At 36.8% G+C, this 23,509-nt stretch overlaps 1 protein-coding gene across 4 annotated transcripts in view; it reads left to right on the top strand.

Moving 5' to 3' along the window:
* The window catches only part of EXOC6 (exocyst complex component 6), a 97,469-nt gene that overhangs the window by 47,571 nt on the left and 26,389 nt on the right, over nucleotides 1-23,509 (top strand). For 3 of the 4 annotated variants that reach the window (XM_075026086.1, XM_075026088.1, XM_075026087.1), the window contains exons 18-19: nucleotides 6,590-6,769; nucleotides 15,741-15,882. In XM_075026086.1, the coding sequence (XP_074882187.1) occupies nucleotides 6,590-6,769; nucleotides 15,741-15,882 (322 nt within the window). Of the gene's footprint in view, nucleotides 1-6,589; nucleotides 6,770-9,864; nucleotides 9,895-15,740; nucleotides 15,883-23,509 lie in introns of all 4 variants that reach the window. The other variant, XM_075026084.1, reaches the window with a different exon arrangement.

Raw genomic sequence — 23,509 nt, 5'->3', positions numbered from 1 at the left:
TTCAGTTGTAACACTGAGCAGATAAATACTGGTTTTTATGTTATCAGTATGATCTGAAATATGTCAGTACGTGAGAAGGATCAATATTATCTTTCAGATGCATCTTTTATTAAATTAAGAAATGACAAGCTAAGCTTAACTACACCAGAAGCTTTCAATAGATTAAGCTCCACTTTGTGTAACATCTCCCCTTTGTGAATGGAATCAAGCAAAGCAGCTGGTTTAATCTAAAATGTTTGTATTGTTTATTTGTTTTTATTCTACAATAGAAATATTTTGTGGTATATTTTCAAATTGTGTAATTTAGTAATATAAAAGCAGTATTAAGAATGTGTTATAAAGCATAAATTACTCAATTATCTTTTTAGAATTCCTGTCTTTTTTACATGTCCTTTATATACAAAATAATACTTGTTAAAGTTATTACTGGGAACTTGACTGTTTCTAATGTATGGCAACTGTTTATCTGCACAAGCTGTATTTTCTCTGAGATTTTTCAGAAATGGCAGAAGTATGTAAGCTTATATCTCAAAAAAATTAAAGTAAATCGTAGATGATGCATACTCAGCATAGCCAATTGTAATTTCAACAATTAGTATGGCAACTTTTGTAAGCTGAGTACAAAATAATCCTGGAATAAAAAAATGTTGTAGTTTTCTTTCTGTATATGGCTCTTCATCTCATTAGTAGGTGAAATTCCCCTAGTTTAGTTGTTCTTGCATTTGTCTGTACAAAAATTCTGAAGGATTTTGAAAAGAGGAAACTAAAGCAAAAATACCAAGTGACTTGAATCGTCACATCTGATGTCCTTGGCAGAGCAAAACCCATACCCTCATCTTTGAAGTCCGTTTCCACAATATTGCTCAAAAGGCCTTAGTCCTTTTTCAATTGTAAGGCAGACGTGTGTTGTTAATGAGAAACCTGCACGTAAAAATGAAATTGCTGAAGACAACTCATAGACATAATGTCGGGTAACTCAAGATGACTGAGATTTACCTCTAAGATAAATTATTCAAAATTCTGATCCTTGCTCAGGCTATTTTATGTCATAATGACCCTAGTAAGCTCTAAAACAAGATCCCAACAGCTGGACTAGCTATGCTGAGTGCAAAGATGGTTTGGTCTCAGGCCACTGAATGGCCCAACATGAGAAACCCTCCTGCGCTCTGGCACTGGGGATGGGTGTAGAGATGCTTAGAGATCTTTCATGCTGTGGTGGTGGTTGAGTGCCAGGTACTTCTTTCAGGCATCAGATGGTTGCGTACATTGAAGAAGCAAGTTTTGGTACTCATATACATAAAGTATGGCAGAAATTATTTCATTGACCGAGCCTGGCTGAGTAGCTTTTTTGGTTTAGAATAGAAGCAATGTGTGTGCTTGGGGACTGATACGGAGTTTTCTTTCTGAAGAAAACATTCTCACAGAAGAATTAATCTTGTATAGGTTACCTTGTGCCATTAATTCAGCCAGTGTGTTGCTGCCTTAGTCGCTTGGGGCTTCTATACAGAAATTTTTGAAAGAGAAACAAAACAAAAAGTCATCAGGGATTCCAAAGCAGCTGCAACTTGAACTTTAGGTATTTGGGGGTTTTTCAGTGTACACTGAAACAAAGGAGGGTGGTTTCTTGTATTTATGGGATAAAGAGGACTAATCCTATTGAGAGTAGTTCTGTTTTCTGTACTTCATTTTTCTCTTGATGCAATATGTAGCCTATCCTATTATAATATCCCCTCTGGCATAGACGTTAAAAGGTGGGTGAGGTGGAATAAGACATCATCATTGCAAGACATTTCATATTTCCAGTTGATTGCCAACAATTTTCCCATTAACTGTCATTTGTTTTGCTAAGGATTTAATGAACAAGGCAAAACAGAAAGGTTCTGGCCTAGCAACTGTAGTTAGGTTACCATTGCCCTACCAGTAGTTTTACTAATTTTGCCCTGTCCTTAAGATCTAGGCTGCCTAGTTTGCTTGTTGTGTACCGATAGTACATGTGTGTCTTTGAATTTGCTTATCTATAGTGTAAGGTCAATCCATAATCTTTTTAACATTCAAACAAAACACTTAATGCAGCCATAGTGTTTGATTTCATTAAGAGATAAGATGTTCTTTATCCTTTAATTTCATTTACTAAATGCAGTTGAAAGTTTGCATTATATTTTGTGCTGATTGCCTGTGTTGTAAGTTATGTTTAACTATCCTATAAACTACCTAAGTTCTATTGGAGGGAATCACAGAATATTGTATCTCTGTTTAGTGAGCTTAGTATCTATGCACTTTGGAAAAATATTGAATGAACACTGACAAATGTGAGAATTTTTTTTATGGTTTCTCTCCTGTCTCTTTCCCTGGAGAACTTGTTAGCACAATGTTCTCCACTTATAGTAGAAAATTCTTTTCTCGTTAATCCTTTTTTTTTTTTCCCCTCTCTATTTAAATGAAAAACTGCTTGCAGTTCCCCAACTGGGCCCTCACAGAGTTTGGTATGTTCTACTGTTATTAAATTCATCTCCTGGTGGCAAATCATGTCACCTCCATTCTTCCTGAGTGGTCAAAAATCTCCTTTTATTAGCAGCATTGATCACATTTACATTCCATGAGATGATTTTATAAATACATCTACACTGTATTTTTTAAATAGAAGCCTTCAGACCTATTTCATGGCTACTATTTGAGAGGGCTGTTTTTCCCGCTTTATTTTCGTATATAAGATCTCATTTTAAGATGTCCTTCAAACTCTCCAAGCATTGTTTCACATGGGTGGAAATTAAAAAAAAAAACAAAAAAACCCCAAAACCAAAACAGAAAACCCACCAAAACTTGTTTCGTTTTATCATATTAAAAAATGTTGTTGCTCTCAATATTTATAGCCCCATTTTCCAGCTTTGCATGTCATTGTTTTCCTTTGTTTAAATTAGCAGTTGCGCTAAGCATAAATATATGTATTTGCAGATCTAGTTGACAGAAGTTTCTGAGCCCAGGGTCTCAGCATTAAGCTGTGTAATGGCTGTTGGAGAGCCAGATAAATAGCTGTGCAGGGCTTCAGGACATCCTCTGAGAGAAAAGCCACTTAACAAAACCACATCGTTTGCCCTTTTCACTTTATAATGGGGGAAAATCTGGTGAGCTTTCAGAAGGTTTTGATGCAATTCTGTCACCATGTTAAAAGAAGCGATGGAGTTAATTCATCTACCTCTAGGAGCCATCCCAAATCTGAATACTGCTAAATCACTCTTTCTTGACTTGTGCATGGGTTTCACAGTGCTGCTTCTCTGAAGTAACTTCTGGGTTTGAAATCCAATTGCTTGGTTGTTCATAGTTTTCTCAGTGAATACAGCAACATGCCTTGCTTAAAGTACTGGCAGCACACTGCTCCAATTGTAAACCAATAACTAAAGCAAAATAAAAGGTAGCCAAAAACAGGCTTCCAAAACAAAAACTGAAGGACGAGTCTTGCCATTGCCAGTAAATCATCTTAACTGGTAAAGATCATAGAGTCATAGAATCATAGAATCATTTAGGTTGGAAAAGACCTTCAAGATCATCGAGTCCAACCATCATCCATGCCCACTAAACCACGTTCTGGAGTACGTTGTCTACATGCTTTCTGAATACCTCCAGGGATGGTGACTCAACCACTACCCTGGGCAGCCTATTCCAATGTCTGACAACCCTCTCAAGTAAAGAAATTTTTCCTAATATCCAGCCTAAACCTCCCCTGCCGCAACTTCAGGCCATTTCCTCTCATCCTGTCTCCAGCCACCTGACAGAAGAGACCAGTACCCACCTCACTACAACCTCCCTTCAGGTAGTTGTAGAGAGCAATAAGGTCTCCCCTCAGCCTCCTCTTCTCCAGACTAAACAACCCCAGTTCCCTCAGCTGCTCCTCATAAGACTTGTGCTCCAGGCCCCTCACCAGCTTTGTTGCCCTTCTCTGGACACGTTCCAGCACCTCAAATGCCTTTCCTGCAGTGAGGGGCCCAAAACTGAACACGGCACTCGAGGTGCGGCCTCACCAGTGCCAAATACAGGGGGACGATCACCTCCCTGCTCCTGCTGGCCACGCTATTTCTGATGCAGGCCAGGATGCCGTTGGCCTTCATGGTCACCTGGGCACACTACTGGCTCATATTCAGCCGACTGTCAACCAGCACCCCCAGGTCTTTCTCTGCCGGGCAGCTTTCCAGCCACTCTTCCCCAAGCCCGTAGCGCTGCATGGGGTTGTTGTGACCGAAGTGCAGGACCCGGCACTTGGCCTTGTTGAACCTCATACAACTGGCCTCAGCCCATTGATCCAGCCTGTGCAGATCCCTCTGTAGAGCCTTCCTACCCTCGAGCAGATCAACCCTCCCTCCCAACTTGGTGTCATCTGCAAACTTGCTGAGGGGGCACTCGATCCCCTCGTCCAGGTCATTGATAAAGACATTTAACAGAACTGGCCCCAGTACTGAGCCCTGGGGAACACCACTTGTGACCTGCCGCCAACTGGGTTTAACTCCATTCACCACAACCCTCTGGGCTCGTCCATCCAGCCAGTTTTTCACCCAGCGAAGAGTACATTTGTCCAAGCCATGAGCCGCCAGCTTCTCAAGGAGTATGCCATGAGAGACAGTGTCAAAGGCCTTGCTGAAGGTAGAGAGCACCCACAGCCTCATCCACTAGGTGGGTCACCTGGTCATAGAAGGAGATCAGGTTGGTCAAGCAGGACCTGCCTTTCGTAAACCCATGTGACTGGGCCTGATCCCCTGGTTGTCCTGCACATGCCATTTGAGTGCACTCAAGATAACTGCTCCATAATCTTCCCTGGTACCGAGGTCAGGCTGACAGGCCTGTCGTTCCCCAGATCATCGCTCCAACCCTTCTTGTAAATGGGCGTCATGTTGGCAAGCCTCCAGTCCTCTGGGACCTCCCCTGTTGACAAGGATTGCTGATAGATGATGGAGGGTGGCTTGGCAAGCACCTCTGCCAGTTCCCTCAGTACTCTTGGATGGATCCCATCTGGTCCTGTAGATTTGTGAGTGTCCAGATGGCTTAGTACGTCACTAACTATTTCCTCCTGGATTAAGGGGGGTATATTCTGTGATACAACCACTCCATAATGACTTAGTTTTTAAACAAAAAAAAACCCCAAACCCAAACCAACAAAAAATCCAAGCAATTGCACTAAACCTAAGCAGATACATTTGCAAGTCCCATCATTATAGATTGTTGAAACTGAGGTCTCATTGTTAATTAGAAACTTTAAATATAGACTTGACTTTAATTGAAGCTTTTATTGTCATAGCCATCTACAAAATTGTGGATGTCAGCATATTCCTTTATTTGACATGTTAACAGGTTGCCAGATTCTTGTGTGTTGGATTGGGAGAGCTGTTCAGTGGAGACTTTTACAAGTTGCCTTGGCAGCAAAAATGCTAATTTTAGGGAATCGTACTTTGATATTTATGCATGGTAGGGCCACATGCTTTCTTGCTTCCTCCTGAAGTGCCTCATGGCCTGGGGCCTTACTGAAGAGTGCATTTGACACATTCAATGTGACACCACCTTTGAGCTCAGATAATTTTGATTTTTTTTTTCTTTCTTCTTCTTGCCTTTCTTACTTACAGCTTTCTGAAGTGCCATGGTTTTGGTTTGTTTTCTCCCAGAGGAAACTAGCAATGGGAATTTCATCCACTTTATGTTGCTCCGGTATATCCAGCCTGTTTTTACTCTCTAAAAAACTTCAGCAGCTGACCAGTTCACTTAATTCAAATATCTGTCTTGAATTTTTCTGCAAGATCAGTGAAGAAAGTTTCATGTTGAGCCCAAATTAGAACATAGAATTTATCAAGTATCTTTAAACTCCAGGCTGGCAAAAGCACCAGCAAAACACACCTTATCCAGCATCTGTACATAGATCCCATTGCATCTATGAGGATGTCCCCTAAACAGATAAGGCAGATAGTTAGCATCATAACCTCACTTCACAGTAAATGCTAGACTTTACTGTTCCAAAGAGGAGAATCTGGGTGGTGGCAGAACAAAAAGTAGAGGTGGGAGAAAGTAGGGGAATGCCCTGAATCATGGTGTGTGATGGTCAGGATATTTAAAGGAGGATGAAAAATTATGAGTATTCTTCAGATATGCAGATTTAAGACATTAATTACATAAAAATCATATGATTGCTGGACCTCTAGCCATAACATATAAAATAATTAGGTTCTTTTATTATTTTCTTTGTAAAAGAGGGCAAATAAACTTTGTGTTGGGGTTGATAAATTTGTAAGGCTGAATTAAAGGTGATTGTTGTGAAGAGAGTGAAGCAATTGCTTTGTTTCCAAATTCAAATTCATTTCATTTGTCTCTGAGAACTTAGATTATTCTGTAGGCATATTCTGTTATAAACACTCTTATAGTATGTATTATGGGAGTATATTAAAAACCACAGCCTCAGACTTCTTGTAAGACAGAAGTTAAAATATTGATTTAAATGAAATATTTTTTTGAATCTAAGAAAAACACAAGACTTCAGTTTTGTTGATGAATGTAATTTTGTCTGCATTCTAATAATATTTTAGAATTCTAACAATTGCACATGATTTTTTTTCAGGATGCAAGGCATGCTGCAGAAGGAGAAATATACACAAAACTTAACCAAAAAATAGATGAATTTATTCAGATTGCTGATTATGATTGGACAATGTCTGAATCGGATGGAAGAGCCAGTGGATACTTAATGGACCTTATTAACTTTTTAAGAAGCACATTTCAAGTTTTTACTCATTTACCTGTAAGTGTTCAAAATTAAGTTTAATTTCAAACTATTGGAGCATTATTTTATTTTAAAATACTAAGATTTTGAAGATAGATGTGATTTTTGAATTGTGCACATGCTGGCAGATGTATTTTTAAATTTTTTTCAGTACAGATGTATTTTTTAGATGTGTTTCAGTATCTTGATGATGCTTACCCATGGTAATACTTAGAAAATACTTTCAAATACTTTAGTAATATTATTAACAACAGCTAATTTACAAATAGTGTAAGAACTCAGCAGTTTTCTAGAGCAACAGATGGCCTTTTTAATTAACTATGTTGGTTCTGTGTACACATGCATTGGTTCAAACAGTGCAAAATTGGTGCAAAGCTTGCATTTATGTATAAGTTTATGGAGGTCTTGGATTCTCCAAGGTTGTTTTTAGCTAAATAGTTTTGATCATAAAAAGTCATTTGATTCTAGTTAACTGAGCTTCATTGAAATGAATCCTTGTTCATATTCAAATATATTCTGTGTTATTTTGTCCTGGGTAAAAGGGTACTGTTAACCTGTTTTATGTACTAATCGTTACATTCTGTTGTCTGATTTCCCCTTGCTTTAAGACAAAAAAGACTGTTTCTAGTTTGTTTTATCATCGTACTAGTTTATACCTTTATAGGTCTGGAGTAACTTCAATAAATCTTTCAAGCTACATCTGCTTTTCATCAGCTTGTCCTTGGTTGCTACTGTCACACTGATGTCTGAGTGCTTTACCCACATGCAGTGCCCATAAAGAATAAGTCCTCAATGCATAGAATGTTTTGAGGCTCCAGACTGGAAGTAAAAGATAATTTCTGTATGTGCACAGCAAGGTGTTGAAGTTGCTGGCATAGTGGGCTTATCTGGTCTTCAAAATCACATGTGAAGGGGCTGTGATTCTCCAGTCGCCTTTTTTTTTACTGACTCAAAGACATAACCTGCTCAAAATGTATCACATATTTATTGATGTGAATGTGACGTGTGAGACGTGCTTCTGTGCCAAATCAGTTGAGCATTTTTTGATAAAGAATAGTAAGTTTGTTAGATAGTTAAATTCATTGTAACTTAACATACAAAGCAGTGTGAACCAATGCCACTGCTCCTCAGTGGTCATATGCATATAGCAGTTAAGGGATGTGCAACTTCTAGTGAAGGATGTGCAGAAGTCTGTCATGAATGTATGTTGCGATATAGCGTTTTGGAAATGAGCCACAGACAGAACAAAGTCATGTGTTAAGAGGGATGGAAAGAAGCAGCTGTGGCATTAAGACTTGAAAAGTGTGAAAGGAATAGAAATACGTGCCTGGGGGCACAAGTCAACCTTTGGAGAAAGCTAGTTCTTATGAAGAGGTTATTTGGTAATTTCAAACTCTGGTCAGTTAACAGGCAGGATGTAGAACTATATGGATGACTAGTCTGGTCTGGCAAGAGGGTTCTTGTCATTTTTGACTTGTCCTCTGTATCGCTCCCTTATTCTGGCTTGGCCAATTGTAGAAACACAGTCCTATGAATGTTGCTGCGCATGAGCTGTGAAGGTTATGTGAAAGTGTGTATACAGCTTCATTATGATGATTCTGGTTAGATTTGCAATTGTAAGGTATTTTCATTAGGAGAAAATTTATAGTAAAAGCATTTTCAAAGATAAGCCCAGAACTAGGTTCCATAACTCATTAAAATAGTAAATGCTTTGGCATGCTAAACTAAGCTAGATTCTCATATGCCATAGTTAAGATTTGGAATCATTTTAGTATTCATTTACATTAATGGATTATTCCATTAATGTCACAGTGTTATTTCCATAATAATTTTTGTATGGCTGGCAGAAACATTCCACTACTCAAAATAGTTTCTCAGAACCTTTTCTGTAATTAGAAATCAAGGAACTAAAGTCCTAGCCACTGGCCGTAATTGTAGTAAGGAAAAGAGCAGGACAAGTAGAGGAGTCTCTTCTCTTCCTACCTTAGCGTATCCGATGTTAGAGGGCATTTTGCTTAGGGCTAGGGGCACTAGTTGGCCACACTAGTTCTCCATAGTCTTGTTCAAGGGTCGCTGACTTTCTCTTTGATATTGTTTCAAACTCTAGTCTTCCTGCAGAAGTGTTATGGTATGTTCTTTAACAATTTTTTGATGCAGTCGTTGAGTTCCTGTCATTAGTCTTGTTTTATTTTAGCTGTCTGTGTAAGTTGTGTAAATGCACAGGGATCTGTCTCCTTTTGTGCTTCCATGTGGGGCTATACTGAATTATTTCTGTACCAATGTAGTCATAACTTTTAAAAAATACATCTCACATTACAGATCTGTTTTATGCAGTTTGTATTATTTTAATTGGAACATTAGAGATCTAAATCAGGTAGACCATGATCTCAGTTTTACTGAACCTGGCACAACTTAGTTGGGGTCTGATATCTCTATTGAATCATTGGAAATGTCTTCCGTCTCTGAAACTTTTTTTTTTCTCTGAAGTTTTGCATCTTAGTTTTCTCCTCTGTGTTTGTTTAGTGTACTTAATAAGCAGTTTTGGAAAAGAAAATAGCTTTATTCCACCCTGCAGTTATATTACCATTAGATTTATGTTAAAATTTATTAATGCATTGTGTTACATTTAGATTCTTACTGTCCTGAGCCATTCTAAGTCTTGCTTGAACAAAATATGTTAATGACATACAGATGGCCTCTATAAGCCAAGATGGTAAACATGGCATTTATTTTTTAACCTAAGTGTTTTGGATTATATTATTTCTTATCATGAAAACTTTCTGGAAAGGCATATCAACAGACGCTTCATCATTTGAAGTTTGCTACTTTGATATTTTGGCATACAGTTCCTGATTACAGAAAAACATTTTATTGCCAAATTAGTATTATTTCAATTATAATCTCTTTGTTATGCCTCAACAAAATACTATATAAGTTCACAGGTTTAAAAAAAAAAAAGGAATTAATGTAGCTGTAATTGTTCTTTTTGGAAGCTTTTCCTTACCTTTTATTGCTACCAATTTTTTTTCTTTTTTTTTCCTTTTATTTTTTTTGATGTTGACAGTACATCTTAAATTTTTTTGTTTTGATTGCCTTACTGGTTTCCTTCTCAGAATAACAACAATGACCATGCAGCTATGTCGGTAAGTAGATGCAAGATGAAGAAAAAGCATGTGAACTGAAAAACTATGAACTGCCTGCAGGCTTATTGCTTCAATTTTTAATCATTTAATAAAAAGACCCTTCTATTTTGCTGATGACTTGCTGCGTACCTTGTGTGGTTGCATGCAGGGATCAAATTAATGACTAACTTTGGGCTTTCGTACGATGAGACAGCAGGAGCCCTAAGAGCCTTGCAGAACGTTGGTGGGGTATGCCTTGCATCCCAAATGAGATAATTTAGAGGAGACTGAGACCTTTTGGAAGAGAGGTCAGTTATCAAAATGCAGCTATGAGACATGAATGCAGAATGAGGGTAGAGTGGTATAACAGAATAAAGAATCAGTGAAAGTTCCATCATTTCTCTGCTACATCTGCCTGGGGTCAAGGGAATGTGTGTGCTCAATTTTTTTTTTTTTTTTTTTTAAGAAGATGATGGATTGCGTTTAAGAACTCTTCCAAGCCTTGATTATTTTCAGCTCATCAATTTTTGTATCAGGAGTTTATTTTGATTTGGCATAAGCATTTCCATGATAATGAAAGTGATGAAAATAATATTATTCTGTTAAGAGCGGCTTCTGAATACTGAATTTCTGAACTTACTTTTACTGATTTTTTTCTAATAATGTGGTTGAATCATGTTCACTTAAGCAGCGTACAGCAGCAAATCTATACTGTGATGTTCACTGTTTAAGTGAACAGAAGAGTAAGGGACTTGGAGTACATAGTGTGGGAATAACCGCGTTCATTGCTACAATCTGGAGAGCAATTGCCTGAGTAGTAGCTCTGTGGATCTGGAGAGAGGATCTAGCATTGGGCTTTCAAGTTGTTAGGAGCCTAGAGCACATGAGTTACAAATGGAGGTTTAGGGTTGTTAAAGAGAAGGCTCAGGAGAGATCTAGTGGCAGCCTACAACCGCTTGAAGAACAGATACAAAGGTGATGGAGCCAAACTCTTCCTGGTAGGACTGACAATTTCACATGTGGGTATGATCACAGGTAGAAGCTTGGGAGGTGAAGCTTTGACATTAGGGAAGAAGTTTGCACGAAGAGAGTAGTGTGGTGTTGGAAGAGGTTGCCTAGAGGGGCTGTTGAATTCCCATCCTCAGTTGTTTTGAAGGCTCAGCCAGAAAAAAGGACAAAGGACCTGAACTAGTGTTGGCAATAGTCCTACTCCAAGTAGGGGGTTGGACTAGATGACATTGGTGGTTCATTCCAGTGAACATTTCTATGATTTGAATACTCAGCCTCATGTTGAACTGTCAAGCTGATAGGTGTCATGAGCACTATGAATATTGAAAACTTTGTGTAGAAATACTTCCTGTTAATGTTGAATAGGTGTCAGTGTGCTGGTTATGTCATAACCGAGCACTAGCAGAATTTCAGCAATGCAGAGCACAGATGCTGCGTTGCTTTTGGAAGGTTATAATGTGAGAGTCATACAGTTTTGAATGGTTCTGTTTTCTAAAGTCGCAAGAATTTAGTCTTTTGAGATTAATGCTGTTTTCAGGTTCTTCTACAGCCTGTTTTAAGTTCGTATTGCAGTTTATAGTGCCATTAGATATTTAGAATCAAAATGCAAATTAAAAATTCATTATACAGCTATTAATCTCATTAAATCAATTGGATATTCAAATTTGTTATTAAGGACCTGCATTTTTTTAGTTTTTATTTTGAATAGTTAAAGAAAAATCGTACTTTTTATTTTCAGATCAGTTAATATGAAATTATAGAGGGTGTCCATGTAAGTGTTTTTAACTGAAGTTTAGAATTAGCTGAAATTTTGTTCTAGATATGTGCTTTGTCAGTACAAAGTTAGTATTGGACAACTCTTTGGTAAAGAATGACTATTGAAAAGTAACAGTTACAAATTACTTTCAAGTAGGTATTTTTTATTATTTCAGTAGAATTTGAGGCAGAGACTGGAAGTAAAATTGATTCTTAAAAATTCCATTAGTGTTTTTTAGTATACTTGTATTTTATCAATAGTTCAAAAGTTGGATTTTAGTGCTGATGTTAAGTAATACAATGCTTTAGTTATTATGACTGATAAAATCTGTATGTTTAGTTTCTTTGCATTTTCAGAAAATTTTTCATTATGTCATTTCATGTTGTTAAATTAATTCTTCAGCTTAACTTCTTAGATTTAACAGATAAGTTTTGTTATTTCTTTTATGCTGAGGGTGGCAGTTTGTGTTATTTTATTGTTTCTGTGATTGGCAGCAAAAGCCTAATTTCACAGCTTGCAGTGAGGGTGAAGGGGTGGTTGTTTTCTGCAGCTATATTCAAAAACTGTCAATCAACAGCCTCCATGGGCTACTTAGAGAATGGGTTTTCTTACTGATTTGTCCAAATGCTGCTTCATGCTGTCTTTGATTGGCACAACCTGGCAGGGAGGATGGATGAATCTGTCACTGGCTGGTTAATTGTGTTGCTGGTCTCAGCCTGACATCAGGTCTTTGACTCCTAAGTGGCTCAATACAAAACAAATTAGCAGATTGTAGTCATATTTCTCATTCTATATGCTTTGACTTTGTTGAATGCAGTCCATAAATCATATTGACTGACACCATAGTGAATGATGAAAGCTGCTTTTGAGACAGCTAGCATGGGTCTTAGAAAGCAGTACCACGAAGGTGCCATGGAAGGATGCATATGGCTGACCCTTTGGGAATTTCCTAGGAGCCAAATGTCTCTTTACTGCAATTGTTCTTAGGAGAAAAGCTTTTTGGGTCCTATAAAAAAGGATTTAATATGTCAGCAGATTCTCTTTACAAGCTCCTTTGAAATATAAGAAGTTTGTCTAAAGGTTTTTTCTTTTTGCAAACTTGTATTTCAGCAAAATGTGAAGGCTGGGTGAAAAAACAGTTGCCTTTAACACTGTTAGCAGGTGTTTTTGCTTATAGAATAGGGTCCTTGTTTCCTAAACTTTACATTGGTGGAGTGGAAGAATAGGTTTTGTAGATAGCAGCAATTAGCATAGGCGCAGCGGAGATATGGGAGGCAAACTCAAGCGAATGTGAGAAGACTGCTGAATCTCTGCATGCTATTGAATATAGGTATTTAATTGCTAGATACAGTAACCATGGCCACTGTCCTTTAAAAAATTATAATAATAGTAATTAAAAAAACCCCAACAAACTGACATTACATTAGGAATGTTTTAAAACTGAGATTTGTTTAATTCTGGAAAAGAAATATGTTATTGCTATGTTCATGAATCCTTAAATTTCCTCTTCAAAATGCATTATGAAAAAATGGCAAGGAATTGATTAATTGGTGGATGGTGGAAATTTGGAGATAGATGTTTAACTAGATCTCAGTTGTCAAACACAAATTTGAATTCCACTCTTTTCTCAATATCATACATCCAACGTATTTTGAACTGGGAAGCACTGAATTTTGAAGAGGAGAACAGTAAAGTTCACATTTCTCTCAGTTAGAATTCAGCATTTTGATTGATATACATAGCTTCATTTTTTCTCCAGATTTAAGAAAATCAAGTGATTGTATTGAGTAAGCATAAACTGTGTATAGTAAACTTCTATTATTTGTTGATATGTCACATGAACAATAAGCCTGTAGTTCAAGTTACATAGTTGGAAATAATTTAAATGTTAGGATGTTTCCATTTTATGAAATTTTAAAATAAACATTAAACATACATGTATTGATACTTATTTAAAGTCCAAGTGGCTTTTACCATGTCATTTCTGTATTGTAACCATTATCTTGTGCTCCAGTACTATTGATATTTGCCAGCCTGTAACAATTAACTACATATGCTTGTTAGAAATACAAAATTCTTTTATTTAAAATAAGAGGAGTACACATTGTTTGCGTATAAAATAAATTGAATGTTAGAATTTTTCTTGACAACCTATTAATCTGGTTCAACTTTTATTACATTATAGTGGCAGCATAAATAGGACATGGAGCTGATTTGATGGAGCAGTACGTTAAACAGAGATGCACTAGATGTTCCATTAAATCAAAATGACATTTCCATTAAGTATTTCAAACCTACTACACTGTAATTAAATGAACTGTGGTACACTGATTCCCTTTCTCACCTCCTTTTTTCCCCTTTTTTTCCTCTTTTCTTTTTTTTTTTTCCATTCATATTGATATTGTTTTGCTTGGGGAATAGACCTGCATGTCTCCCAGTGTAATTACCATTGGGTTTGGGAGACTTTTAAGCATGCCGTTCTTGCATTGTTTCTTACATTCTTCGTTGTCAGTTCATCTATTTTGGTCAAAAATGTTACTTGCTTTTCTGAGATTTTTCAATTAAGAAACTGACATCTCATTCCAGATATAAAGCTCCTAACAGTTCAAGGTGTCCTAATGCTAAAGAGTTATTAGCAAAAGCCATTTAATGTTTCACTGTGACACCTGAGGAGAGTGAATGCTTTCCATTGTATTGTCTACATTTTAATTATGTTTTAACAAAGAATGGATTTTTAAAGTACAAAATATTTAGGGCCAAATTTGCTTTCTGTTATATGTATATATGAAAATTCAATGATACGAGCAAGTTGTCTTATTAAGGACAAGATCTGGCTTTTCAGATGTTGGAGCATAACTTTCCAAACTTTTTGGGACAGTGAACTGCTGTCTATCCTTATCATTTTTCATTGCTTATGTGTGTTTCTGTGAGTCAACAGTGAATTGATCAACCTGACTTTGCAGAAAACAGCTGGGGAACCATTGCTTTAGAGAAATAGGTGTCATCACTTTACTGATGGATATAAGTAAAACGATAGTAGTGTGTGCTCCAGTAGGTGTATTATGTAATTATGGTTTCTTTTGTGGAAGCATGTTAATATTTACCTTTGTTTCAATATGTATTGTAACATAGATGTCAGTTGAGAAGCATGGTTTAAGTACATTAAACTACAGAGATTCATATAATTGCATTTGAAAGTCAAGATCACTCTGCTCTAAAAGATTGCAGTGCTATGAATAGAACGGTGCCATCTGATTGGCTATCTGATCTTAATTGGTTTTCTTAATTCTAAGGTAGAATTTTCATATCTTTCAATTTTTCTGTACTAAATTTTTAATAATTTATCACATTAATGTCTGATTTTGTAGTTTGTTTTTTGGTCTTATGTTTGGAAAATCATTTGTCTCAATTACATATACATTGTAAAGAGATGTTACTAACTAGACTGTGGTTGGCAAATTATTTCTATTTTGTACAGCAGAGGGCTACATTTCATTTTGTAAGTAGTTGATTACTGACAGCACTGATTTATTAAGCACCTGAAAAGATGATGGATAAGCATGAATATTTTAAATAATTTAGCAACAAGGTTTGAGATGGAATTCGAACAATCAAAGTGCCAATAATAAGTGCAAGCTGTTATGAGAAATGCCCCGACTGAAAGCAATGGGTTTGGTTTATATAAAGTTTGGGGTTTTTTTAACTGACTATTGTGAAAAACATGCAGCATGTTGATTTTCATTACATTCTTCCTTTCATTTTGTTTGGGTAAAAAAAAAAAAAAATCCTCAAAGCTGTTCATATGCCTCAGCAATTTATATTGTTATTATTTTGGAAATGTCCTTGTGTTCATGAAGACTGTTTGATTTCTAGAAGAAATATCCATAATTGCTTTAACATATATTTAATTTAGTTCCCTGATTGATTTAATAGAAACAAAGCTAACAGGTCAAAGCAATAACACCAAGTGTGATCTTTCTCTTTCTAATCTAAGTCCTGCCTCATTAAGACTTTGAGTGTATATTAAAGTCAAATCAGATAATCAGCTCTTTAGTGACTTATCATTTGCTTCTATCTTAAAACCTGTTGCTCTTTCTACTAGGGAAAAGTGGCCCAGACAGCTTGCATGTCAGCCTGCCAGCATCTTTCAACATCCCTAATGCAGATGCTACTGGACAGTGAATTAAAACAAATAAGCATGGGAGCAATTCAGCAGTTTAATTTAGATGTGATACAGTGTGAATGTAAGTAGATCTTCTGGAATTTCTATCTATATCTGTCTTAACACTGCAAAAAAGTTCTGTAATGTAATCCATATAGTGATCTTTTTCCATAATTCACTAAGCTTTGTCTTTTAAACAAAAATTACTATGGTACAGCTTCTTGTAAAAGTATTTATCAACGTTATGTTGACTTTTCTGGGAAATTTTTTTATGAAAATTTTTTTTTTAGCTGAAGTATCTCATTGAAACATACATCTGTTGTCACTGCTAATGGGATCATAATTGCTATATCCAGTAAAAAGACTATAGTGTAGTACAAAATTGCCCAAAACCACTACATAAAAGTTGTGCTTTTATAGTTGAGGAAAAAAAGGTCAAATGTCTGTGAAATTTTAATTTTCCCTCTTGAGTTTATTTATTATGATACAGATTTTAATGTGCTGTTACATAGGGTTTCCTCCCTACTACGATGACGACGACTACTACTACTACATTACTCACTGTGCAGAATAATAGTACTCCTTTAGTAAACATCAGATGTTTTTTAATTCTCACTGTTCAAAATACGGCATCAGAATTATTTTATAAAACTAGTTCAATCCAGTGCTAAAGGCAGCATTAATTTCCTCATGTTTTGCATGGAGCTCACTGCTGAGGGTGAGCTGTTAATCTGTATGAAGGAATTTACTTGATAACATCGTTGTCTTATGAATAGGTTTTAGGTCTGGTTTTATAGTTGATGACTGAGATACAGTGAAAAGGCTCACTAGTGGTTTTTTCAATGCATATTTTTAGTTTCTTGTGCTCTGTTTTTTCGAAGTATCTTTCCTCTTACGTGTTTGAAGCATGGATCTCAATGATTTTGATGACAGCTATAAAATGGGGCAGTTCTGCAAGTTGTATCCTGAGGTTTATAGTTTGGACACGTGAAAAAATTGATGACTACTCAGTTAGCAGCCACCTATGGGAAACTGGAAATCTGATTTCAAGCAATTTAGTTAGCATCACAAAGGGTTCTTATGGGAGTCCAGGGACAGAGTTAAGGGGCATTTTTGACATTTTAACCATATGCTTGTCTTTCCTTCTACTGCCTTACTTGTTACATTCCAGTTAAACTCTGTAACAGGTAGACCAAGCATCTTTCTGACAGTCCTTTATTATACAGCCTTAAGGCCTTTCAGTGTGTGGAATGAACTGACAGGATTATCAGGGTCCAATTGAAAAAATATTGGTGATCATGACATTAAAGTTTGTCTCGTGATTGCACAAGTTGGCCAAACAGATAATGGTTTGACTTTTTTTTTTTACTTCTAGTGTGCCTGATGTTGCAAATTTAATAGTGTTCTTTTCAGGCAGATGGGCAGGGGTATGTGTATGTGCATTTGTGTAGTCTCCTAGATGTAAAAAAGATTCCAGTTGTAAAAACAGAAATTCCATAGTATTCGTAATACTGACACCATAATCATTCGTCTAGACAAGCTGAATTGGTGCACCTAATAAACAGTTATCTGCCTTCTGAACAAATAGTGTAACAGTGAAGAAAGCTTGCCCACTACAGTATTATTCTGTTTCTCATATTTAAAATACCATCTGTGAACAACACAGTACTTCACTACTTTTATAGATTAACCAATTCACTGTTTCACTCGGGGATTTCTAGTAGTACAGGGGATAAAATGCATGCCTTGCAGGTGACTTTCACAGTATGAACAGTATGTTTACAGCAAAGTAATGAGAAGTCCCAACAAGTCCAGCTGTCGTCTGTCTCTGAGTTGTTCTCAGACCTTTTTCTTCTCACCCTCTGCCCTGTTATGTACCATCCTAATTTCTATTACCACTCTTTCTACCATCCTTGGTTGCTGCAGAGTTGAAATTTCAATCAGTGAAGAGATCTTAGTAGAGGTTATCATGTTAGATTAAATAAAAAATTCATTATTTTAAGATTGAAATATAACCTTAAGACAATGTGTTTTGTTACATGTAGCTTTTATACTGAGCATATGGCATGGATGGGACATGGGAAACCTTGGGCCAAAATGAGAAAATTTCAGAAAACTAGTAACGTAGACTGAAAAATGCATTCTTTCCACCATTGCGTAACTTCTAGCATGGGCTGTGCAGATGCGAATAGAGTAAACTTTAATTCTTCCTTTCTGCAAAACTTTTAAAGCACCTTAGAAAAAAATTGGTTTTCCACAGAAGCGCTTTGAGTAGTTTAAATATAATTATGGAAGCTTGTCAGAATAGTATGTTGCAACAAATGACATCTTACAATCTGTGGAATAAAGGATCGACACAAGATTTTGCCTAGACTTCTTTGCTGTTGTGGTTTCATTCATAAGGTCCATCACAGGCACATTCCAGGCTTCACTGTGATGCCTGTGATTTATGTTCTTGCTCATCACCCTCCCCCAGCTTTATTCTTTGACACTTTGGGATTAATGGATACGACAGTGACATTTCAATTAGTGCTTAGAGTGTGCAAATAATTCACAACTGTTGAGTAGTTTCCTACTGTATTGCATACACAGGTTTGACATTTTACTTACAGGCACAATGGAGTATACTCAGATGCATTTTGAACTAAGAAGTTACGTGAGATGTAGAAAGTTATGAATATCTGAAGATATATTTTTAAAAATTCTTGGCAATATTCTAGATATTTATTCTGATCTTTAACACTACATTTTTATTCTTTCTAATATGAACTGGAGATCTAAATAAAAGCAGGAAAATGTGATTACTTGGCAGATTTTTTTCTTTTCCATTAAAAAGCAATCAACAGTCCAACTAACAACCCAAGAATCTGTTAATGAGCAGCAATCTATTAAAGTCAGTAAATGCTGAAGTTCTTAGTCCCAGCAATAGGTAGAATGGTAAGTGGACTTCCAAGAAAGGAAGGTGGGAGCAAAGGAGGTGATTATGGGGTGAAATACGGGATTTCATTATCCTGCGCTGCATTTCTATGCAAAGTACCTAACTTTAAAAAGCAGAGCAGAAAATCTGGAAGTATCTGGTACTTTTGCTCAAGAATAGTAGTAGTGTCAGGTGGTCTTCTCTGATGATTTATTTAAAAAAAAAAAAGTTACAATCATCTTGCTCTGCTTCTAATAAGTTTTTTGTTTTCCTTCCAAACATTCCAAAAGCTTTCAGTTTGTCCTGTTCTAATTGAAGTGTTTCTCCACTCTCTCTACATATTTTATAACCTAGAGCAGTGTTTTACCTCTGTATTTTACACCATTCTTTCTCAGTGGTGATCTTCCACTAGGATGATTGGGGTTCTTACAACAGTATTCAGAAAAATAGAACATACTAGATCCCATTGAATAAAACCCGAAGAATAGTCTTGTGCTTGGACATTACATTTCAGTGCCCTGAGGAGGGAAATGGGTTGGGGAGGGAAGGCATTTGCTATTTCTTAAAGATGAAATTCAAATGTGGGTTGCTGTATCTCACTTTGAGAAGCAACGTGTACATAATAGAAAATGAGCTTTTCAGAGACACCATCCAGGTCTAGATACCTTACATCAGCTTTTTGTTAAGGAATTAGAACTTGTCAGAAATTCAAGTTGCTGGAAGAGTTAAATGTAATTTTTATAATTTCTGTGTTTTAAGATAGGTGAATTGTGAGACAGGATTAATTGGCAGAAGGAAGTATGGTTCAGTGGGCATCCTTCTTCACCCAGACAGGAATCTGTGCAAGGATGAAAATATTTTGGGTCCTGCCTATAAATAAGCATGGGTTAGCAGAGAATTAGTGCAAAGCAGGATGCAATATACCTTCTTAACAAGCCCTACATAGGGCTTCCTGCCAGTCCCCGCTTTGTCACCCACTGTGTGGAGAGCTGCAGTATCCAAGAGCAAGAGAGATTGTGACCCAAGTGCTCCCTGTTGAGCGTACATGAAGGTAATCTCCAGGTGGGCATGCCAGAAGCTGAGGAACCCAAATCCTGTTTTTTCTTGAAAAGGCACTCTATTCTCTTCTGAAGGCCCCTCACTTTACCTGCCTCCTCTCCCATCTGGGAAGTCAGGTTAACTTAACTCACTTGAGACCATCCTTCATCTGCTGGTCACATATGGCAGCATGGGAGTGAGGGGAAGCAGCGAGATCTTGCTGGTGCTGGGGGCAGGGCTGGGGGCTGCTGCCCAGCCAGCTGGCAGCTCCCTCAGCGAGTTTCCCCTCCAGGCATGTTTGAACAGCTGGAGCATCCAACAGGGCTGCAAAGTGGCTGAGGGCTGCTGAGATAGTCAACTGATTCTCCACTCTTCCTTTAAAAATACATTTGTAGCTTTGCTGTCCTGCCTGTGAATCAGTGCAATAAGGCTGAAGTAAAGCTATCCTAATTTAGCTTTTGATCCAAAGTCTGGACTCCGATTTTAATTTCTGCCATTGAGCAGCGGAAGTACTTGTCAGGAATTAGGTACTGAATTCCCAGACCAACAGAGAGGCACAACCAGATGATGGCTAAAACATTCAGAGAATAAAATGAAGAGACCTGTTAATAAACCTAGAAGTGCATAGAAGTTCAGTACAATTTACAGTTAAAGATGTCTTAAACTCCATGTTAGCAGAAACAGCCTTTTTCATAAGATATCCATTAACATATATATATCAATTCACATATATCCTGCATACAGAATGTAATTAAAAGATTAAAGCAACATATTAAAAAGAAAATGGACTGAAGTAATCTTTACAATATTTAAATTTACCATTCTCATGTATGTGTTACCTCTCAGCCTGTTTTTGTATTATTACATGCTTTTTTCATTAGATCCTACCTCCTGTAAATTCCCAAACTGGCTGTTGTAGGAAGCACCTTGAGATTATACATATTGTGGGCACACATTGTGGCAAAGATCCTGTTCTATATACACAGAAAAGGTCTACACAGTATCAGCAAAGTGCAGGGAAAGAAGATGTTAACAAAAACCTTGTGAATACCAGATTCATGTAATGCATATTTTCAGCTTATTTTTCCCAAACCATTGAAGTTTCTGATTCAAACTGCTAAGCAGCCAGTTGTTTGCCCCTGTATGTGACAGTTTAATGGTGACCTTTGCATTTCATTCTCATATATTATAAAATTCCTGAATGCTCTTATGCACACTAAAATAACGAACCAACCAACCAACCAGCCCTCTACCCCTCCAAATCCTCTTTAAGCCTAAAATGAATGTAGGGGGTAGATATTTTAAAAGATGTATATATGACAATGTTTCATTACTATCTGGAAAAGAACCCTTAGGACAAAGACATTAAGAATTTTAATCCTGTTCTTATAACATCTTCCTAAAATGCTGTGCAGCAGAAAATATTTAATTAGCTTTGAAAAATTGTTAACAAAACTTAAAAGCCCTGAGCTGAGGGCGGAGGGGGAACTGTCTGACTGCTACCATAAGTAGATTATCTTTTTGCCCTTTGAACTAATGAAATTGTAATAATGAAACAAATACTACTGTAGTCACCTGTCAAAAATGACCCAAATGTGAAAATAAATGCTTGTGCTCTAATGGGTGTCCCTGGTGTTGTAAATTCATTCATAATATAAAATTGTAGTTAAAGAGAACAAAGCTTATACAATAATTAAGTTGGGTACCTTTTGTGCTTCTTGTTCTATAGCTACAATGGTAGTAGGCACTATGTAGAGAAACTAAATCATACTGCATTTTTTAATGCATTAACATAAATTCCAAACTACCTTAGCCTGATGAGCTGCAGAAAGGATGCAAATATTTGCCGTGTGGCAAGTAAAATTATCCCACTATAGGAAGGTACCTCCTGAAGTATAAAGTGCCAGCAGCTAACTGAAAAGTTTTGCGGCAGGTCACACTTTTCAGTTATGTTCACTTTTCAGTTCTGTAGCCACTCCTTTGCCATAAAGTTTCCTTCTCCCAGTGCTACCGTTGTAGAGTGGCTGGAGGAGCTCAGATTCTAGCAGGGGAAGCTGGTCTCAGCGTACTGTGTATGAACGGACAGTTATACAGGATCAGATACAGATGGGCCTTATCTTTCAAGAATAGGACAGGTTCTCCTTCCTTGTTTAGGGGATATAGAAAAGACCCCTTCTGACCATCACACTTCTCCTCCTTATTAGTGTGCTGCCATAGCTGACAACCCATGTATCTCTTTTTAGCTCTTTGCTATGGGGCGTTGCTAAGAATTCCGTGCTATAGTATGGAGTTCCCATTTTAAACGCTGTGTTTGGCTGACCACAGGGGTCGGCATCATAGGCCTGTCTGTCCCTGAAGAAAGGGTGGTCCCAGTGGCCGTGAAATACCTGCAGAAAACAGCCATGGAGACACCCAACTCTTTAGCCTAGGGTTTTCAGAAGGGTGCTTTCATAGGCCTGGAGATCCTTTTGCTCTTCTGCAGGTTGGTGGTTGTACAAACTGTTTTGTCTTTGCTGCTTTTAAAGAGTTTATTATTAAGCAAACTCTCTCTATAAAATGCTGGGGTTAGGATATGCTTTTTCTACTGTTTTTTATCTTTCTTCTTTTTTATTTGAAAAGCATCTTTATGGTAGATTGAAATTCCCTGAAAACTCCCTGGAAAGTTGGTGTTACTTATAAAGTAGGAAACCCAGACAATTTAGAATTCAGACTTGAATACAGTAATCAGTGAGCATTTGCCAACTGTTACCAATACTTGTCTGTGACATTACAGTGTTCTCCCTAGGGCATTTGATTGGTATTTTTTATTCTTTCAGCTGATGAAGAATCAAGTCATATTCCAGTTTAATTCATTCTCCTATTACATGACCATCCATAAAAATTTTTGCACTACTGTAATACAAGTAATAAATGCTACCTCTACTGGTAAAGCTGCTACTCTGCTACTATAGTCATCTATTACTAAGCTATTCTTAGATATTCTGAGATGGTCTTGGTAGCTTCTTGTAGCACTTAAGTAGGAATCTTTATTATTTTCATTTACAATTACATTCCATATAATAATTTTTAGACTTGTGAATAGTCTACCTGAATTCATTAGTCTGCTTCAAGTTGAAACCATACGTTCAGAAGTAAATGATTAAGCCTGTTATTTTACCATCATGTTAGCTCAGACACCAGTGTCTTTCTGGATGTTACTTTCACTTGATCCAAATTTTCTAGCTAGTCACTAAAAAAAAAAATCTATTAAGGATTTAGTATTACTTTTAAATGTTAGTAGGAGTCCATGTGGCACAGTAGAGTTGAGCACTGGATCTGGAAATTTTTTGGATACATATGTTCTGTTTCCTCTACCATTGAATGACCTGTTTCTCAAACGTGGAAAAAAATGTTACCTATCACTGACTCAGATGATACCTCTCTAAACTATTACAGTAATATCTACTTTGTTTTGTTAAGAGCTCTAACTGAAGAGCATAAGAAAAATTCTTTTAAGCTCTTTTGAAGTAAGATGTCTAACTTGAGTGGAGATATGAGGCAGTGGGTGCTTCTGCAAGTGTCTTTGTTATTAACATGGGACTGGGATAAGAACAACAAAAAGTATATTATTTTTAAGTTTGACAATTATTGATGGTTTCCAAATTTAAACAAACAGCTGACTTTTTTTTCATTACCATAAGTGTTGCCATTTTTTTATTTTGAATATAGTTTTGCCTTCCAATTTTGACAGCCTGTTTTTGGGTTCAAAACCAGC

Source organism: Buteo buteo, chromosome 4, assembly GCF_964188355.1.
Source record: "Buteo buteo chromosome 4, bButBut1.hap1.1, whole genome shotgun sequence".
NCBI lineage: Eukaryota > Metazoa > Chordata > Aves > Accipitriformes > Accipitridae > Buteo > Buteo buteo.
This window is presented reverse-complemented; position numbering and strand designations above follow the sequence as displayed.